Below are 19,911 nucleotides of genomic sequence, written 5' to 3'. Positions count from 1 at the left end.
AGTGCATATTTTAGTGTCTCTGTGCAGGGGATGGGTAATAATTGTTCTGGTAACCCCCTTTTCATCAGGGTAACTGGGCGAGAGCTCTCTGAGACTTAGAGATATTACTACCTGTGCAAAGGCCCTGTGGCAGAAGGGAGCAGGAACTGAAAGGTGGCCCACGCGGTTGGAGGAGAGCAGAGTGCAAAGGGAAGTTGATCCAGAGTGATGTTGTTAGAGGGGGCAAGGGCCAGGCTGGGCAGAATCTTGCAGACCTTGTTGGGGACTTTAATCTTTATCTTAAGGGGAGACCGCTGGAAGATTTAAATAGGGGAATGACAAAAGATCGATAGATAGGCTGTTTCCTTTAATCCTCACAACAAACGTGTGCAGCATTTAATATCCCCATTTTAAACCAGCACAGAAATTTAGGGTAGTGGCGATTGAGTAGCTTCCCCAAGAGCGTGTTGCTGGCAGGTAGTGGAGCCAGGAGACAAACTCAGTTCACCTGGAGTCCAGAGCCCCCCTTCTTCCATCTCAGCCTAACTCAATAACTATATAACAATAACCACTGTTTTAAAAGACGCCTTGAACTCTTAAGACGAAAAGATCTCCCTTACATTACAAAGTGGTATTATGCTGCAGAAACATGAGCACCGACGAGAGATCGGATACGCCGGGGAAGCTTTGAAAGCCTCAGCCTGCGTGGCGAGGGTCCAGCATCTTCGAGTTCCTTGCCGTCTGGTGGGGGGCGCCTCACAGCCAGCTATCGCCACACGGAAAGGTTTGGCAGCTCTGGCCGGCCATCTGACACTGCCATTGTCCGTAAGGACTCATTGTCCGTGAGATGTCCCAAGGTACCTGCTTTCAGGGACTCTGAGCCGGGCAATCAGATCTGGGCAGTTCATGCGTGGTTTCGTGGGAGTAATCGTGCCATGCCAAGGTTTCTGCTTTCTGCTTTCTCCCTCTCGGGGAGTCCGTTGGTTTAAGTGGATTCTTAGAAGCTGGTTGTAGAGATCACCATCTCGGTTTTGGACCCAGGAAGCCTTATTCAAGGTTGAGACAGGAAAACTGCTGCTGACCCGTGGCCCTCGAGCCTTCTGTTGATGACGACAAATGTTTGTTCTTTTCTAGTTGACCATGTCGTGCCCGAGCCCGGGACAAGCCTGCTGGCAGCCTTCGACCAGTGGAGGGAGTGGGCTGACAGCAAGTCCTGCTGTGACTACTCTCTGCACGTGGACATCACGGAGTGGCATAAGGGCATCCAGGAGGAGATAGAGGCCCTGGTGAAGGACCACGGTAGGTTATGCTGACCGGCACCTCCGGGGATATTTCCATTTCGGTACACGAGCCGGCACAGCTCTCTGAAGGAGAGCTCTGTGAATAGCGCTTGCAGACCCCTTCTGTGCCTCTCCTCCATGCCTGCAAGGAGAGACGGTGGGGCCGCAGCTGGTGCCCACTGGAGGCAGCCAAACCCAGTGCGGCAACGGAAGCTTTCATTGACGGGAGAACCGAACGGAGCCTCCCCAGGGGGACCGGTTCCTGTGTGACAACTGCACACAGCTTACTGGTTTGAGGGAACTGCGCCCAGCCAGGTTGAAGAGTTGAGGCCATGGGACTGATTTGCCCTCAGAGGATAAGAACGCCTGTCCCAGTGAGGATTCTGGACCGTCATGGGAGGGGGGAGGAGGTGCCCAGGATGCCGAGTGGGGGACTCTTCCTGCAAACCCACGAGGACCAGGACAGACTTGAGGGTGAGGAGGCTCTGGGACAACCTGAAAGGTCTTTTTCATCCCAGGGGACTATTTCAGGGAGTAGGATTCCAGGGGTTGGGCCCTGGAGGATTCCCAGGCAGGCCGGAAGAATCCGGACTACCTCAGGGTGCCTTTGGGACCCCTCTGTCCACAGGGACCTTGGGAGTTCAGGTGCTAATGCCAAGTCACTTCATCTTCTGGGGTCTTCTTGAGCTTGGCTATAGACTAGACTCCTAGGGTGACCTCTTGGCTTCATGGGATCTTAACTGTCAGGGGAGCGCCTGTTGCTTTCGGGTTCTGAGACTTCTAAGCCCAGGAGTACCGCTGTGGGTAAAATAGTGGGAGGGAAGTCTCTAGGTGTGGATACGGTAGGTATCCGTGAATACGGCCGAAAACGCCCAGAATGAAACTCTGGAGTCTTGGGTTTAGTGTGTCTTCCTCGCATTAGCTATATGTATGACCTTGGGGAATTACTTAAATTTCATGAGTCTCCGTTAAAAAAAAAAAAAAAATCACATGAGGGTATTGGACTAGATATCCTAAGATTCTTTCTGGCACAAAGGTTCCACCTAAAAGAAAAGAAGTAACCCTTGACCTTTCTCGCTTTTGAGAATACAGAGTCTTAAAGGGTTTAGCTTTCCATACTTAAACTGAATGAATCCAAATCAGGCGAGAGTGTCACCATAGCAACTGTTGCCTGGCCAGGGAGAAGGGTTGGGATGTCCCGAGCCACTGAGCCCGGGCAGCGTCCAGCACCCCCAGGTGGCTTGAATTAAACTCCAAGACTAGAAGGTCGTCAGTACAGTTGTTTACCATTGTGATGGATGTCAGGCAGGGATGTTTGGTCTGGTGCCTCGGGAGGCAAGGACTCTGAAATACCAGGGTGAGAATTGCAACATCAGCTTATTGGACCCTTTCTTACTTAAGAACATTTCTTTTTCTTTTTTTTTTTAATGTTTATTTATTTTTGAGACAGAGAGAATCAGAGCATGAATAGGGGAGGGTCAGAGCAAGAGGGAGACACAGAATCCGAAGCAGGCTCCAGGCTCTGAGCTGTCAGCACAGAGCCTGATGCGGGGCTTGAACTCACAGACTGTGAGATCATGACCTGAGCTGAAGTCGGACGCCCAACCAACTGAGCAACCCAGGCGCCCCAAGAACGTTTCTTAAAAATCAGCTTGGATGGAAGTCTGTTTACCAGAGGAAAGATCTAGATCTTGTAGATCTTCACAGAATATTCGATTTCATTTTCTTCTCAAAGTCACAACAGCTGGGGGCAACTTTTGTTTTTATTTTTTCACTTTGTATTTATTTTTATTTTATTAAAAAAATTTTTTTTAACGTTTATTTATTATTGAGAGAGAGGGAGACACAGAGCATGGGCAGGGGAGGGACAGAGAGAGGGGGAGACACAGAATCTGAAGCGGGCTCCAGGCTCTGAGCTGTCAGCACAGAGCCTGATGTGGGGCTTGAACTCACGAACTGTGAGATCATGACCTGAGCCAAGATCAAGAGTCGGACACTTAACTGAATGAGCCACCCGGGTGCCCCCATCTTAATCTATTTTTAAATATACATTCAGTGACATTAAGTACATTCACATTGTTGTGCAACCATTTCACCACCCATCCCCAGAACTTGTCATCTTTCCACACTGAAGCTCTGTACCCATTAAACACCAACCCCCCAGTCCCTCCTACCCCCAACGCCTGGCAATCCCCATTCTCCTTTTTTTTAATTAAAAAAATTTTTTTTAATGTTTATTTTTGAGAAAGAGAGAGAAACAGAGCTCAAGCAGGGGAAGGGCAGAGAGAGGAAGACACAGAATCCGAAGCAGGCTCCAGGCTCCGAGCTGTCAGCACAGAGCCTGACGTGGGGCTCGAACCCATGGACTGCAAGATCTTGACCTAAGCGGAAGTCAGACACTCATCCGACTGAGCCACCCAGCCCCCCCCCTCCCCCCCGCCCCTGACATTCTACTTCCTGTCTCTGTAAATTTGACTTGTAAATGGAATCTTACGTATTTGTCCTATAGTGACTGGCTAGTTCCCTTAGGTAATGTCCTCAGGGTTCATCCATGTGACAGGATATTCTTCCAGCTTCGGGCTGAGTGACGTTCTGCTGTATGACTGTACGACATTTCGTGTATCCATTCGTCGGTCAGCGGACACCTCTGGCCTTTGGCTAATGTGAATAACGTTGCGGTGCATTTGAATACACGTAGAGGTACAGGCAACTTCTGAGTTCGGTATAGTTTTAAACTTAGAGAAAAACTGTCAGGATGCTAAAAGCTTTTGCACCCTCTTTTACCAATTCTTTATATTTCTGTCTCCACCTCTGTCTCTGTCTCTCCCGTCCTTCTCTCTCTCTATCTATATACATATATGCATAGTATTATACCTTTCTTAGTCGCTTCCAGATTATTTGGTTTATTTATTAAAGTCCTGTGTCCACCTATCTATTTTGTCTGTCTGCTAGGGGTCAATTCCTTCCTGGTGTACATGGCTTTCAAAGATCGCTTCCAGCTAACTGATTCCCAGGTAAGGAAAGTTGCCTTTTCTGAACAGGCATTTGGTACATTTGGGCCAATGTCGTTGTCTTGGAAGCTGCCTCCGGTGTATGTATGTCCCTTGGCTTCATGGGACATGGCTGGTGGATGAACTCCCTGATGTAACTTTACCTTTAGGGAGGGTCTGAAGCCAGTGCACTGGCCCCCAGGGCTCTGGAGTCAGCCTTAGACCTGCCCCTGTGGGACAGCATAGCCCAGAGATGTACTCAGAGCCACCTCAGCAAACCTGGCGGAGAGCCGGGTGTCATCCATGACCCTCCCCTACTCCGCGTCCCTTAGGTTATGCTGCCCCTGTTGATTGCCAAGCGGGCCTGCTCGGCCACGTGTGGCCGGAAGCCTTGCCCTGGGGGCCTGTCCACAGAGCCAGCCTTAACAGTAGCGGCCGCCGGTGCCGTTTCTGACTCCTGTGGCCGGCAGGGGAGTGGCTGTGCCTGTGAGCAGGTAGATGGACGTCCCTGTCTCTGATCCCCTCCCCTCCTCCAGATCTATGAAGTATTGAGCGTGATCCGGGATATCGGTGCGATCGCCCAAGTCCACGCAGAAAACGGTGACATCATTGCAGAGGTATGAGGCCCTCTTCCTCATCATTTCTTCATGACATGCAGGGTGAGAGGTGGGCTCGGGAGCAGGAAACCACTTCTGTGGCTCAGCTGCAAGGAGGAGAAACAGGGTGACCTGGTGTGACCGCCCTGGGCACAGTGCTAAGAGCCTCACCAGCAGCGTGGATGTCGGGGACGTGTGCCTCTGTGCATTCCGCAGGACGCACGGCCTGTTCCCTTTGCACAGAGAAGTCAGTTCTCTCGTGCCGTAGGGCAGCCGCCTGTGGGTGGGCGACATGGGCTTCCACGTACAGACATTTTACACTGTGGCCCAGGGCCGGGCACGCGTGGGCTCTCAGCATCCCGGGGGAGAGCTGAACACCTGCTCAGGCAGGACTGGGGAGAGGGTACTGAACCCTTCTCTTCACGAGGCCTTGGCATAAGAGCCGAGTAGCTTTTTGGGTAAAAGGTCTCTAGCGATCAGAGCATCTCAAGTCCAGCTCTCCCTGACGGCCTGGCTTTCTTTAAACCTTGCAGGAGCAGCAGAGGATCCTGGATCTGGGCATCACGGGCCCCGAGGGACACGTGCTGAGCCGGCCTGAGGAGGTGAACATCTATGGAAAGCAGAAGAAACAGGCAGAAGAAAGAGAAGGGGGAGGCACTGGGAATGTCCCGCACACTGAGGATTGACACTTCCTTGTTCTGCATTTTTACTGCGTGTGCACACACACAACGCGCACAGACTGACAGAGATAGAGACACAGACTCTGAGACAGACACACAGACCGAGGCGTCGCCGTAGACGCACAGAGACTCATAGGGACAGACTCACAGGGACAGAGCCGCAGACACACATGCACCGGGGCACCTTCAACACCATCTGTGGCCCTGAGGACACTTTCCTCTCCTCAGTGGAGGGACGGAACCTATTACATCTTGAGTATCGTCTGGTCCCTCTCCAGGCCATGGGGTATAGCTCCTTCCATGACCATCCAGCCTTCCCACGCACGCTAAAGAGCCGAAAGGATGAGCTGGGGCCAGCACACGGGGGAGGGAGGTTGAAGGTGACATCTTTTGGCCCCTGTGTTAGCTGCATGCTGCCTCTGGGGCTGGTGGACAGTGACTCTGGGAGGAGCTCACAGGAGAGAGAGGGCGACAGTCTCAGTGGCTGATGCCCAGAGGACCTGAGGTTGGTTTTGTACACAAGTGTGTTACCTATAACACACACTCACACACACACACACACACACACACACACACGCACACATGGGAGCCCAAGCTCACCATAAAGCCCGTGGGCCCCTGTAACCGGGTGGTGATACCTGGGGCTGGGCTTACCGGGAAAGTGTGCTCTCCCCTCCATCCCCTGGGGCGGTTGGGGGCCGCTCCCGCCCCGCTGTGGCTGTGCAGGTAGGCGAGAGTGTGCGGCACACTGAGATGAGAAAAGCAGGCGCCGCTTCCCTTGTTACACGAGGCTACTTCTGAGAGCCCTGCTTCCTGCTGAACTTGGAAGAGCCTTCCTGGGGGCTTGCTTTCCTTCCTCCTCCTCTCTGCTCGGCATCCCTGCATCCCCGCAGACTTGAAAACAGGAAGCAAGCCTGGGGTTTACTGAGCAGGCAAAAGGTATCACGGGAGAGCGATTTTGACCACAAGAATCAAACCCCGTTTTTCCATGGTTAGACGCCGGAGACTTCTCTCCAGCAGCTGTTGCATGGAGAATCTCAGAGTCCCCTGCAGCGGAGCGTGGAGCCTTCCCTGGGGGCTGGCAGGTCTGGAGTGCTCCCATTCAAGGAGCTCTTGGCTTCGGGGGAGGGTCCTCTTGCCTCACAAACCGCTGTCTGGGGGGCTTTCTCTTCCCTCTGTTTTCCAAGGTCATCTGCTTCTCAGCTGATTCAGAGGCACCTGCTTTCAGTCAGCCTCGGTGTTGGGGGCTTCCCCTGAGCAAGTGCACCATTATAACAGCCCTGTGAGCCACCGGCACGAGCTGGCCCCTTCTCCCTCAGCTCCTGGGGATGCTTTTTCAGTTTGGCACCAGGGATCCGTCGCGTTAAACCCTCTGTGGGCGACAAAGAGAAGAAAACAGGGAACCGTTCTGAAGGAACTTGAGCTTGACCGTGTAGGTAGGGAGGTACCGCCCTGTATGTATGAAGCAGTGGTTAATAACGTGCAAACGCGTAATTCCTTCTCGGTTTCGTGATCTGTTGCCGCATCATGGTGGTCAACGCGGTTTGAACTGCACAGATCACGTTCCTGCTGCTCTCTGTTCGTCTCTCCAGCCCACCATGTGAGATTGCCAGCAGGGTCTCCTACCCCCCACCCCCCCAGCCTTTCCAGCTGAGAAGACCGAGAGGGAAACTGTAGAGAATGCGGCAATCTAGAGACCACCTGCCCATCAGTGGTGCCCGACATGTATGATGACTGGGCCCTGTTGGGACCGCGAGATGAACGAGAAGGGGACTATGGATGAGCTGGAGAGGAAGAGAGAGATGGAAAGTAACTAGGCATGGTAGAATGTGACCGGGGCTCTGGGCCGAAAGGCTGGCATCTGGGAAGGAAGTTGGGAACACGCGGGTGAGGGTGAGGGTGACCAAGAGGCTTCCCCAGAGAAGAGAGCTTTCTAGCTAGGCTTTCTGGAACTGCCGCTGGGGCAGGCCGACAGTTGGGGGACTGAGCCACAGAGGGGGTGTTGTGTGCAGACACTGTTGCGTATTCTGATTCTGTTGTGTGGACCGACACTGTGGTCAGTGAGTACCAACGCTGTTGTATGTCCCTAGATAAGTGGCTTTCCTCTCTGGATCTTGGGGTGTCCAGTCTTAAAAATCATCAAGTCTCAGTGACCCCTCCCCAAATCCTTCAGAGCTCTATAATGAGACAATTTTCTTAAAATTTTAAGCTGTAATACTATTTTCCTAATATTTTAGGTCAATATTATTTAAATCAGTTCCCTGCATGTAAGGGGCCTGCACAGGTACACACAAGGGTAAACGTGGATCCTTCCATGGTTCTGAGCGGAACACAGAGAGATGGGGTCTAAGTGGCCTTCTCTTTCAATGAGGTGGCCCTGTAGTTAGGTGTCGGCCATCCCCCGGCGTCTGCGGGAGCAGGGGTGGGACCAGAGCTCACCTCACAGTGGATGAGCCAATCCAGAGTGGGCCCTTGGAAGCCTATCCCACAGGGGTAGGCCCCCAGTAGAACTGGCACTTTTGCTCCATTTATTCCCTAATTAGTCCGATTTCACATTCCAGTTCACCCAGGACAGTCACAGGCCATGCCCGCTGCCCCCATGCACTCATTAATAGTGCCTCTGTTCACTTTCAGAAGGATTTGTGTTGGGCCAATAAATTGAGTAGTCCTTGGCACTCCTGGGAAGCCATGAAGATTCTAGAAGAGTCCTTTCTGCACGTAAAGTGCAGAATTGTAGACTTCTGAGGTGACCACAGAGATTCAGGCCATCCCTCCTCTGTGCCTCCCCGGGCCAGAGGCACTTCTGTTGAAACTGGAGTCAAGGAGAGGGAGGGCCAATGGCTCAGCTATTCCAGGAATTAAAAACATTTGGACGATTAATGAGCTTTTTCAAGAGCCATTTGGTTTGCCTTTGAATTTTGAGACCTCTCTCTTCACATGGTTGATGCCCGAAAGGGCAAACGTGAATGAAGTTGTCGTCATTTATTAAATTAGATTACCAGTTAATGCAATTATAGAACCTTAGCTCTTGGCCACGCTCCTGTAGAAACTTGGTTAGCTAAGATAATTCAGTTAGGAGCTCAGCTATTTCTTGCAAAAAATAGCAGCTCGTTACAGAACGGCCTCACTTTCACCACTAACATAAAGGAATCCATTTGTTCAGTAAACATGTTGGGGCAGCGGCTGTGTACCAGGCCCTGTGTTGGGAACTAATGTAGTCCCTCTGGAGCTACACTGGGGGTGGGGCACAGAGGATACAAAACTCGGAGTCAATCCCAGCCCCCTGTCTCAAGAAGTTGCAGCCACAGCTCTCTTCCAGGATCTGAGAGGGAGCAAGAGGCTTTTTGAGATCGATCGTTCTATAGTTTCACGTGGTCCTTCAGTTGCCCCTTCTAAACTACACACTATGTCTGTGAGGCATACCTTGATCTCAGTAGTCTGACCTGGTCAGGTATTTAGCAATAATCACTCGGGGTCTTTGAAATATTATTCATTGAAGCATCAGGTTTAAAGACTCCTCTATTAGAGCAGCTCTCCCATCTCGTGCGGAAGGCCGTACCAGTCTGTGTGCGGCCTTGGATGTGTTACCACGGGCTGAGGACCGTTGCTTGACATTCCCAGTCAAGCCCGCCCCGTTCCCAGAGCCCTGTGAGGTTGCGCTGTTCCTTGGGTTCATCTGTGGGTGTCGGACAGAAGCCCAGCACAAAAATCTCACCACTGACTGTCTCGACTCAAGACCACACAGCTGGAGCGAATGTACTGACTTGGTAGCAGTTTCCCTGCCTGGTGGTTTTCTCATGTGCGCAAAGCATCAAAATCACCCGGTGCTGTTAGGACTAACCACATTTCTGGGTCCCATCCCCAGAGGGTCTGGGAACGGCCTAAAGATCCGCGTTTCTTACCAGCTCCGGGCTGACGCTGATGTCGTAGGTCGGCTGGGCACTCTTCAAGCCACTCAAAGGGTCTAGGAAGGAAATGCCCCCATCGTTTCCACCCAACAGTGTTGAGTGACACTGGGAGAGTCACCTCTCCCTCCTGGGGTGCCACTCAGGGTAGAACCCAGAGGACACCGTGGCCTCTTGTTCCTCTCGGCCTCTGTCGGTGGGTTGAGGGTAAAGACAGCCCGTGGAGTGGGCACAGAGTGGGCACAGTTCTTACGTTCACGTGCTCTTCTGCAGGTCGAGGCCGAAGCCGTGAATCGCTCGATTACCATCGCCAACCAGACCAACTGCCCTCTGTACGTCACCAAGGTGATGAGCAAGAGCGCGGCCGAAGTCATCGCCCAGGCCCGGAAAAAGGGTGAGCGTTACCTCCACGGCTGTGTGACCGCAGGCAGGTCAGGAAGGGAGGAGGGCTCCGTTTCCAGACCTTCATGCCAAGTGGGCTGCTTTTATCGCGTTCCAGCATTAACCTAATTACAGCTGAGCAAGGCAGGGAGCTCCGGTTTCTCTCTCTGTTCCACCGCTGCCGCCTTGTCAGTATCTATTTAAAGCCCAGCGCTGCAAAGAGTGGGTGGGGCAGGCGCGTTTCCCTCCCGCCCCTGCTTCTATAGCAAAGTTGGACTTAATTTGATGCAGTCTAAATAAACTAGGCACATACACAGATGGCGTCAGGCTCCATCTGCCACAGAACCCTTCTGGGGAACGTTCTATTGCAAAATGAGTCCCCACTCCGTGGCCGGTAGTGATTTCTGTGGGGGTAAGTAAGAGAGTCTTGTCGGGGCGTGGGGCAGGGGATCTTGCCCCGGGCCTCCTCGTGTCCGGTTCTCCGGGTGCTTGAGGCACTCCTTACAAATTATATTGATAGGTCCTGGGCTGAGGCTGGTGCTCTGTTAGTACTAGGCAGTCCATCGAGAAGGTTCTTGGAAACTAATTTACTAAGTACAGCTTCTACTGCTGCTTCCAAAGGCTGTCCGTGGAGCACCTTATACATTATGAATGTAGCGGAATCTTGTAATCTGCTGTCGACTGAGTTTGCGCAGTCACATCACGTGTCCTGTGCTTGGGAGTGTGGCTCCAGGGACCGGCTGATCGTGGGTAGCTGACTTGGTGAGGGTGCATCCTGGCCTGATCTTTTCTCCCTTAATTTCTGTCTAGCTTTCTCCTGGTCTCTCTCTCTCAGTCTCTTTCTATCCCTTTATCTCTTTCTGTATCTTAAGGGAACCGTTGGACCTCTGTGCTTCTGTTTGTAGTTCTCTGTGGGATGTGATCCACAGGCATAGGGAGCACTGTCGGAGTTTTTCACTGGTGGGTGACTTGGTACAAGACCTAGAACAAATTGCTCAATGACCGGTGAGTCAGCCTGTCCCCAGAGATGATGACTTCCAGATGGACCCAGCAGTTTCTGCCCCTGTTCCTTGGAGCTCTCCCCGGGCCTCTGTCCTTAGGCTGCTCAGCACAGGGTCGCTGGGTTCCTAGCTTTTTGGAAACCTGCCCTCTGCTGGCGGCTGCCGAAATTGCTTTTTTGAAATAAACATTCCCCTAAATAACGTCATGCACTCCGAATCCGCTTTGAGTTGTTTTTCCAGGAGACACTGGATGATTCCTATCAGTAACCCTCCCTCACCTGGGCCCTTTGTCACCCAGGCACATGTTTGCATCCATCTCAACACCCAACATTAATCACAGAACCGTTCCTTGCGTGGAGCCTGGGGACGGTTGGCACAGTGTCTGGAAAGTGGAAGGAAATTAGGCAGCAGCTTCTTTTATTTATTTTAGTAACCATCCTGGACCCAGATGATGATAACAAACAAGGAGTTAAGCAAACATTTTAACATGATTTTAATGTAATTAAACATTCCATTTAACAGCATGTAAAAACTGAGGACTTGCTTTCTGATTCAGACTGTCGCTTGTCCCTGCTGGAGGGGGAGGAGTCCGTCTCTCCCCAGACCCTGGCCCGGACAGGTGGTGCTAGCCTTGCTCTGGGGCGCACAGTGCTGGCCTGTGAGCCAGCCCTGCTGGCACTTCTGAAGCGTCTCGAGAACTTCCTGTGCCTCAGTTTCTTCATTTCAAGATGTGGCGCTGATGTGTGTTACTGTAGAGTCCGGTCCTGCTCCAGTAACCTGTGACTCGGTGCCCGATGATGTCCCTTTGTCGTCTTTAGGACTTTGACCCTGTGTGTGTATTGGGCAGTGAGCACCAAGAAGGGACTACCTCAGTCTCTTTGTTCTAGAACTTTCCGTGTGTCAGTCCAACTGTGCCTGCATCATGGTTCCCGGGGTGGGCTTTTGCATTCAGACTGTCACCCTTTGGTCTCTGAAACCCTTTGCTTGAGATGGGCCTGAGCTGCCAGAAAGGAATTTCTGGTGCATTTGGGTGCTAATGAGCAAGAATGTGAGTTTCTCGCTTGCTTGTGGGCTCTTAAGGCTCTTTCCATCTTGTTGGAACTTCATAACAACTCTGGGAGGCCGCCCGGGCAGGAATTTTTTTGCACTTGGTTTTACTTTGCAGCTGAGTAAACTGGAGCTCACAGCTAACGGGCGGTGGCATCGGGCCTTGACTGTCAGGTGCCTAACTTCGGGCCTGAACATCCATGTGAATATCTGAATTACCCTTCATGCTTTGAAGATTATTTTAGTATGAGAAATGCTGGTATCTGTTGGGGTTCTTACTGAACCTGCTGGAAAATAGAGCTTGACACCGAGGAGCGTCGTGCATAATACAGAAGCAAGGATTCCCAAACAACCGAGAAGGAGAACAGGATACGGTTGTGTTACGTCTGTGCGCTCTGGGATCGGTGTCCCGTCCTGGATCAAATCCCAGCTCGCTGTGCGCCAGCCTGTGATGCCGGGCAGCTCCCTTACCGTCGCTGGGTCTCAGTTTCCATCTGCAGTAGTGACCCGTCTTGTAAGTGGAGATGGTGTCTGACTGAGATAACGTGCATACAGACACGTAATGATCGTACCCGCTGTTCTCATGACTGAGGACTGAAGGGCCGGTTCGAAGATGCCTGCCGACCTTAGATAGGGGTTCTCTGCTAAGGAGTCTTTTCTATCTCAGGTGGGTCCTCGTGGTCCCTGGTGGCAAGTGTGAGGCCCTGTCAAGTTTTTGCCGCCCCATTTCTTCATCTGTAAGATGGAGAGGTTCTTCGTTCACTCAGCGGAATTTTGTTGTTGTTGTTGTTTGTTTATTTTTGAGAGAGAGAGACAGAGTGCAAGTGAGGGAGGGGCAGAGAGAGGGGGAGACACAGAATCCGAAGCAGGCTCCCGGCTCTGAGCCTGGTGCGGGGCTCAAACTCATGAACCACGAGATCGTGACCTGAGTGGAAGTCGGACACTTAACCGACTGAGCCACCCAGGTGCCCCTAAACTTTTTTTTTTTTTTAAATATTTATTTATTTTTGAGAGAGAGAGGGAGAATGTGAGTGGGGTAGGGGCAAGGGGTGGGGAGGGGGGGCCAGAGGATCCGAAGCGGGCTCAGTGCTGATAGCAGTGAGCCGAATGTGGGGCTAGAACTCAGAATCCATGAGATCATGAACTGAGCCAAAGTTGGACGCTTAACTGACTGAGCCACCCGGGCGCCCCTGCAGCAAACTTTTATTATGTGATATTTTAGGCCGTGGTGCTAGATGGTCGCAGCCCCCAGCTTCTTCACTCGTAGGGGTGGGACACATGGACAAAAAGTCACAATGGAAAATGATCAATGTTATAAAAGAGGGGCAAGCCAAGTACGGTTCGAGCTCAGAGGAAGGAAAGGGGCAAGTATTTACGGATGTGCATCCCTCCTTGTCTCATTGGTCAGGCTGCATGAGGGGACCCACCATTGCTCCACAGATGAGAGTCGTTGAAAGATCACGATTTTATGTCTTTTTATTAATGTCCACATACTTCCCCACCTAAAAACTTGCTGGTCCTAAATCTAAGACAAGGCATACAGGGTAAGTGATAAAGTGAGATGAATATAAATGAGACTGTTTTCCACGTGCACTTGACCTAGCACGACTGCACGCAGTCTTCCCAGAGAGCCAAATTTTCGCACGCTGCCCCCTCCATTCTGTGCCACTCAGCAGGGCCGTGTATCATCAGTCCCATTCCGCACATAAGGAAATGAAGACACGGCCAAGAAAAGACTGTTTTGGACAATTTTTACTCTTCAAAAGCACTTAGACATTGATCGATTTAATAGGACTCATTTCGTGGAAGAGAAATTAAAATGCAGAGAAAGTAAGTATCTCGCCCCAGATCATCCAGCCCGTAGTTCCAGACTCCTGGCCACCTGTCTCCCCGCTGAGGGTCTAGTGTGGGGATTTCTCTAGAAGGGGCTCCCTCAGACTGCACTTTGTCCACGAGGGGACTCTACTGTGGTTGCTGGTGCCTTCTGTGTGTGAATGGTAGCATGCAGGTCATGCCTGGTAACCTCCTCTGATAGACCTCCTTCTCCATCGTCCTTGCCCCACCCCCGTAACCCAGCTGCGGAAACGTTTAGAACATTTGGTGACCGCTGAGGGATGTTAAACCCTGGGAACCCACACTTGAGCCGATACTTCCTATGCCCTGCGGGCCAGTAGGAGTGACTCCAGCATCATGAAAAACTTGGGTTCATCGAGCCTGCGAGGACCACCCCAACTTGGGGATGGACGCCTTAGTATTAAGCTAATGTGCCACCTCAGCATCTTGAACCCAAAGAGTGGCATGTGGGTTGGCTTGTGAATGTCATAAAACCTCACTAAAATCTGTGTTAGGGCCCTTCAGAGAAACAGAAGATTGTTGTATATATTTACAAGACGGAGGGAGAGGGGTGGGGAGGAAGAGGGAGGGAGAGAGAGAGAGAAAGAAAAAAAAAAAGAGATTGATCTTAAGGAATTGGCTCTTGCGAATGTGGTTGCTGTTAAGGCTGAAGTCTGCAGGGTGGGGAGGGGCAGGGAAGACTGCCGGGAAGAGTGGATATTGCAACCTGGGTCTGAACGCTGTTTCGAGGCAGAATTCCTTCCCAATAAATGCCCTTGGCAGGTTGGGAATTCAGTGTGTGTTATAATACAGCAGGATGACTCCGTGGGTTTGGTTTCCAGCCGGCTAAACTCTTAAGACTCCTGCCGGCCGCCTGGGTGGCTCAGTCGGTTGAGCGTCTGACGTCGGCTCAGGTCATGATCTCACAGTTCGTGGGTTCGAGCCCCGCATCAGGCTCTGTGCTGACAGCTCGGAGCCTGGATCCTGCTTCGGATTCTGTGTCTCCCTCCCTCTCTCTCTCTCTCTCTCTCTCTCTCTCTGCCCCTTCCCCCCCCCCCCCAAAAATAAATAAACATTCAAAAAAAATTAAAAAAAAAAAAGACTCCTAGAGAGAAGGTCTCTTTCAGGGCAGAGCTAGAAACTCTCGGGTCATTTATATAGCACTCGGGCTGAGAGTTTGAATCCCTGGCCTCAACTTTTTCTTTCTCCACTTTATTTGGACCCACCAGGCAATCGTGTTCTACTCAGTTTGCCAACAATATTCTAAGGAATCAAATCTGTGGTCAACCCAGACTTAGCCTCTTATGATAAGTATAAGGCGTATGCAGTGGTGATATTTTGTGCGTCTGTTTAACAGAGGTATTAGTGCCTTTAAATCAAATCAGATTAGAGAGGCAATTCTAGAAACCCCAGAATCAATTCAGAAAACTTTTGACTCTGTTCCTCTGGAACCACCCTTGGTACCAAAATCTGACAGGGTTATCCATGGACGAGCCCTAGGCTGTTGAGTTCTGGCTTAGGTTCTCTGAGAGGAGAGAGAGAGAGAGAGAGAGAGAGTGAGAGTGAGTCACTGTCCCAGTTGGTTTTATAATGTGCTTTTGTGGCTGTGTTTTGAAATACATCTACATGGTTTTCCATGGTTTCTGCTCTGGATTTCTCCTCTTGCTTCTAGTTAATGGGAAATGACTTAACTGTCAGAGCCAGGAGCTGTCAAACATTTCTAAACCCCAGCCTTGCATTTATTCTTCATGAATGCACTCAGGCCCCAGGCTCGTTGTGAATAAACACCACCCCCAAGGCCTTGCAGTTCCCTGCCATCCTAGAGAGCCTGCCAAAGGCTGGCTCGGGGTCACATCCTGCAGTTCAGACTCTCCCTGGAGAAGAAAGTCATGAAGGTCTAACTGCCTCCAAGAAAGGGTCAGCAGTATATTTAGACGAGTGTGGAAAGGCCCTTTAAGCCTATTTCGTGGCTTATTATTACCATTGGTTATTATTTCTGGCACACAGTTTAGTGGTGTCTGTGGCCTGATGGAGGACCAGAAGCTCATCCATGGCTCCCTCGGGAGCAGTCTTTATAAAATGGGAGTGGTACCCTGGGGAGGTACTGGGGGGCCATCAGTCCTGAATGGCAGAGCCCCCCACCTGTGGACCTACCTCTCCCTGGAGGAGGAGGCCTTCTACAGGCTGGTTTAACCCCTGCCCTGCCTTTGGGGGCTAAAGAAAAATCAATGGAAAGCCAGCAAGGACCTCTGATTCCCTTGAAATTTGAACAGGACAAAGCTGAGATGAGCTACAAGACGCCTCCCTCCTTCTCCCTTATCCCCATCTTAGCCTGGCGCTGGCCGAGGAGTCCTGGCTCAGCCTTGGCCTAAGGAGGCAGGTTCGGGTCCGCAGTGGCCTTGAAGCACCGCTCCAGTTCCGGGTTTTTCAGAGGCTGCATGCTGGGTTCATTCCTTTGCAGGGAGGTGCAAGTTCCCAGGCACAGAGAGAATGGGACCCACCCCAGTCTGAGTTTCATAGAGTGGGATGAAGGTCACAGTCAAGGGCACTCACACTTGGTGGGATCCAGGAGGTGTTCCAGGAACCAGCTCCTCCTCGTGCTAAAGCTTCCAAAGGGAGGACTGAAGAGCAGGTCCAGGGAGAGGGTGAGCCATAGCAACTCACGAGAGAATCAGGAAAACGTCCGCACTTAACCAGTGGTTTTCAAAGACGGTCTAAGCAGGCTTTTTCTCTGAGCACTTCTGCTCTCTGGAACCTACTCATGACCCAAGCTGGTAACCTTTAGGGTTACAGATCCTTTGTTTTCCTAATGACTTGCTGAGCCCTCCCCTCCTGGCTGGGTCAGAAGAGCCATAATCCCGCTCAGGCAGTTGGGGTTGGGGGGGGGGGGGTGGCTGATGTGCAAACCAAAAGCCAGGAGCAGGTCCTGTGAGAGCCCAGGGCCCAGCGCTGGTCTGCTCAGCCGCTTGTATTTCATAAGTGGCCCTGGCAGCAGTGAAGGCCTGCTCGTTGTGCAGTGTTTTTCCACTTCGGGATGAGCGGGGGCAGTTTGTGCAGCCACCCAGCTGGCTTTGCATGAGTCGGGAACTCCGGAGCCCTTCCAGGTGATTCTGAGCATTGGCCCTTTTCTGCCTGGGGGCTTCCTGCTGTGTGAGGCTTCCCCCGGGTTCTGGAGCCCTGGATTGGTTTCTCCCGCTTGGGCATGGTTAACTTGATTTCCTCAAATGAGCTGCCTGCCGGTGGCCTCGAACACTGCCTGGCTGGAGAGTGGCTCCTTTGTGAAATTCCTGAGGCTAGAGAGGGCAGCCGGGAGGAGCCGGCTCTAGGGCAGCAGAGAAGGTGTTATGGTATGTCATCAAGAGATAAGTCCTTGGAAGAGGCTGGGGAGAGGCAAGGAGGCACATTCCTGACTGGGAAGTGTTTGGCCTTAGAGAAGAGGGAATCCTTGGCTGACTGCTGTGGGGGGTGGGGTTAGCCCGCCTATGATGGGAGGAGGCAAGGAGAGGCACCTTCCTGGTGGCCCTAAGGCTGGCTGAGGTGAAATCCCAGCCCTGATGCCTTCAACTAAGAAAGCATTATGCCCTTTCATCAGTTTGACACACATTTATTGAGTGCCTACTGTGTGCAGACTGACTCCTTTTCTTCAGGAATTCTGCAAGTGGAGAATCAAAAAATTCAAAACTGGATGATCATTGGAAGGGAGGACAGGTGTGTCATAGATGATGTCGAGGAAGCGACGAGCTTTAACATGAAGCTGGATAATGAGGGGCCTTAGATGCTTCTGGGAGGAGTTTGTCTCGTTCTCGAAAGCAGAAGGGCTCCTTCGGGGTTTATGGAAGAGGATGGCTTGGGAAGGTTATGCGTAGGGAAGGTCACTCTGGAAGGGTCCTAGAGAATGAGCGGAGAGGCAGGGAAGAACGATGGGAAAGCAAAAGTAAACCTGGGAACATTGGGAAAGCAAAAGTAAAACTCTGATCGGGAGGCTCTGTTGGAGTGAGCCAGGGAGAAAGGAAGAAGGCCTGATGGAAGGGAAGGAACGCGAGGTGGAAAGGGAAGGGTGTATTTACAGTGTTGAAGCACGGGCATTCAGTGGGTTGATGACACCCGACTTTGTGGCTTGCACCTGAATGGACAGAGAAGAGGACGTGATTTGAGTGAGCATCAGGGAATCGACATTCTTGGACAATGTATGAAGTTGGACCAAGCTTCCGGATACACTGACGTCTGAGTAGCATCACTGTGCAGAGTCCTTTGTTTCTCAGTCTCACCGCGTTGGTGCTGCATCTGGTGGCTCTCAAGGACAGCTGCCTTCAGGCAGTGACTCAGGGATCCAGGCTGTCTCTTGGACCCATCTGGAGGGCTGAATACATGTTCTCAAACGCCTCAGGCCCACTGATACCATGTCTAACTTCCTCTCTCAGTCCAGGAGCCAGAGCTGGACCGTGCAAAGAGAGTTGGGCAACGTTGGGAAGCGGAGAAAGTATTTGATGAGCCGTGAGGTCAAGTTTGAGGTGCCGTGGGTCACCCCAAAGTAAGAGTGTAGACAGCCCTCGGGACTGGGTGCTTGGATGCAGTCTGAGCTGGGGACTGTTAGGAGACATGGGAATCGGCAGTGTAGGAGGTAAGAGGGTGTGTTGAGGTAGAAGAGCGGGGCCCAGGGGTAGAATCATAGGGAGCGCACGTTAGACTGGTGACTTTGGCAGGTGGATGTATTCAGCCATCCAGGTCTTTGCCTTCGAGAGGGTGAGTAAGGGATGGCGAGCCATTGGCCTGCTGCCAGGCGTTGGTGGTTCCCAGTAGGGTGGTTTCCTTCCCTTGTTGTATCCTACTGAGCTTTGTTTTCATGTTGGACAGGAACCGTGGTGTATGGTGAGCCCATCACCGCCAGCTTGGGGACTGATGGCTCCCACTACTGGAGCAAGAACTGGGCCAAGGCCGCCGCTTTTGTCACCTCCCCACCCCTGAGCCCTGACCCGACCACTCCGGACTTCCTGAACTCCTTGCTGTCCTGGTGAGTCTTGGTGACATGTTCACACTCCCCCTTCTCAGCCTCTCCTTGGACCAGGCTGACCTGTCAGGGTCCAGCATGGCGGGCAAAAGCAGGCTTGCAAACAGAGAGACCTCTGTTCTCCAGATTCAGATGGCTAAGCAGGAACAGGGGATTATCGCTCTGACGTCGTCCTGCCAGGAAATTCTAGATAAAATCCTGGGCTGTCTTGAAAGCCGACCGGAGGGAATGAATGAGGGATCAAAAGGGTCCCACTGTGGTGCGGCATGGCCAGAAGCTGAGACACCTCACAAAAGAGATGTAGTGTGAAGCTTTGGTACCATGTCACTTCTTCCCGAATCTCCTATCTCGTGACGGGAGGACAGGCTCTTTCGAAATCCGTCAGTGGCCCCGCAAATGAGAAAAACATGTCCAAGGATGTTTTGGGGTATGAGATTCGTTACAAGCCAGCCATGTGTTTTCCTTCCAGCGGAGATCTTCAGGTCACTGGCAGTGCCCACTGCACATTCAACACTGCCCAGAAGGCTGTGGGAAAGGACAACTTCACCCTGATCCCCGAAGGCACCAATGGCACCGAGGAGCGGATGTCCGTCATCTGGGATAAGGCTGTGGTAAGGAGCGGGAGCCTCCCTCGTGGATTAGTGTCCGCTTCCCCCGGCCGCCTCCTCTGAGGGTCCTGGGTCTCCTGGAGGCCTTGACATGGCAGTTGAGAAAATTCTAGAAGCTGGTGCTGGTGTGACAGGAGTTTTTAGGTTTGGGAATCCAAGACCACTCCTTGTGGCCCTTTCCTCCTAAATAATACATATATATTTCTTACCGTTATCGTCTGTGAATCAGTGGAAACTGAAAAAGAAAACCCAGAGACTCTTTAAAATTTGACTTTGGGGCGCCTGGGTGGCTCAGTCAGTGGAGCAACCAATTTCAGCTCAGGTCATGATCTCGCAGTTCACAAGTTTGAGCCCCACATTGGGCTCTGTGCTGACAGCTCAGAACCTGGAGCCTGCTTCGGATTCTGTCTCCCTCTCTCTCTCTCTCAAAAATAAACAAACATTAAAAAAATTAAAAAAAGAAATAATAATAAAATAGGACTTTTTTGATCAGTCAGGAAAAAACTTCCTTAGCAACCCGGTGACCATCTCAGTCAGTCTTCTACTCTGGGAAATGGACATAATTTCCTTAAAATTGTCTATTAGGGCTCTCTAGGGTTAGCA

At 51.7% G+C, this 19,911-nt stretch overlaps 1 protein-coding gene across 2 annotated transcripts in view; it reads left to right on the top strand.

The window, feature by feature from the left end:
* DPYSL2 (dihydropyrimidinase like 2) overlaps window positions 1-19,911 on the top strand; it is a 126,179-nt gene that overhangs the window by 94,978 nt on the left and 11,290 nt on the right. For both annotated transcript variants that reach the window (XM_058720259.1, XM_058720260.1), the window contains exons 4-10: window positions 1,114-1,278; window positions 4,212-4,273; window positions 4,786-4,866; window positions 5,379-5,447; window positions 9,704-9,824; window positions 18,547-18,703; window positions 19,170-19,311. In XM_058720259.1, the coding sequence (XP_058576242.1) occupies window positions 1,114-1,278; window positions 4,212-4,273; window positions 4,786-4,866; window positions 5,379-5,447; window positions 9,704-9,824; window positions 18,547-18,703; window positions 19,170-19,311 (797 nt within the window). The remainder of the gene's footprint in view (window positions 1-1,113; window positions 1,279-4,211; window positions 4,274-4,785; window positions 4,867-5,378; window positions 5,448-9,703; window positions 9,825-18,546; window positions 18,704-19,169; window positions 19,312-19,911) is intronic.

Source organism: Neofelis nebulosa, chromosome 3 (assembly GCF_028018385.1).
Source record: "Neofelis nebulosa isolate mNeoNeb1 chromosome 3, mNeoNeb1.pri, whole genome shotgun sequence".
Classification (NCBI taxonomy): Eukaryota; Metazoa; Chordata; class Mammalia; order Carnivora; family Felidae; genus Neofelis; species Neofelis nebulosa.
This window is presented reverse-complemented; position numbering and strand designations above follow the sequence as displayed.